Source organism: Aphanomyces invadans (assembly GCF_000520115.1).
Source record: "Aphanomyces invadans strain NJM9701 unplaced genomic scaffold supercont1.86, whole genome shotgun sequence".
NCBI lineage: Eukaryota > Oomycota > Saprolegniomycetes > Saprolegniales > Verrucalvaceae > Aphanomyces > Aphanomyces invadans.
Window position 1 is genome coordinate 37747 of NW_008580231.1, and position 910 is coordinate 38656.

The window sequence follows — 910 nt, forward strand, 5'->3', positions numbered from 1 at the left end:
GTCGCAATTCTTTCGTAGCGCGCCATGACATACGCGTAGAATGTCTCGTCTTCGCTGCGGAGGGGCATAAGAGACAAGTGGAAGTTCGTCAATGAAAAAGCCGTTCGTTGGATGACGTAGTAGTTCTTCTCCGACCAAGAGAACGTAGCATACGAAATCTTCCACAACGCACACACACGTCCAAAGAAATTCTCGACCACCACGCGATCCGACGAGATCCTCTTGTTCCGCTCCAAGTCGTCAGCATCCAACATGCCATTCGCTGGACGCCGCTTTGGGTGGATTCCACGCAGGACGTGCCCTATGCCAATGTATGCCATGTCCACCAAGCAGACCCAACTCTCAGGATACTGAGTGGACAATTCCCCGTGGTCAGGACGCAACAACTCTTCCGGAGTCTTCTCGAGCATGGCCTTTTGGATTGCTTGTCGCAAGTGGAGAATCGTTAAATCGTGGACCGACCCAGGATGCGAGCAGGACATGGCGACACAACGACCATCCGGTGAGACTGCAGCTTCGATCTTGTATCCATAGAGCCCCTGCTTGCCACTGAAATAGCGCTTCTGCTCGGCAAAACGGCCCATTGGACGAAGTGAGGGTTGGAACTTCACATCGACCGCATACGACGCGTATTGGTAGTTGGAGAAACAATGTCCTGACTGGACAAGGCTCGACATAGGTTGGCACACAATGAAACGCCCGTAGAGAACCGGTTCAACCACCTATGCGAGTGCAATGAGATTACTCCATACGCAACCGTTGTCGTACAGCAAGCACACGCATTACAAGCTTTTCGAACGTTGGGGCCATGAAGCCAAGTCGGCTGCATGCTAGTCCCATGAACTGTAGTGCTTGAGGACTGTCATGGCCATGAAGAAGCAGTCCTTCGGACTGGTCGTCGAGCGGATGC

General features: G+C 52.9%; 1 protein-coding gene across 1 annotated transcript; it reads right to left on the reverse strand.

Moving 5' to 3' along the window:
• Window positions 1–240: 240 nt before the first annotated feature.
• Window positions 241–482, reverse strand: H310_14763 (hypothetical protein; the record flags this gene model as incomplete). Its single annotated transcript, XM_008882691.1, has 2 exons — window positions 241–301; window positions 352–482. 2 exons carry the CDS (start codon window positions 480–482, stop codon window positions 241–243), a joined length of 192 nt encoding a protein of 63 aa, XP_008880913.1.
• Between the last annotated feature and the right edge of the window lie 428 nt (window positions 483–910).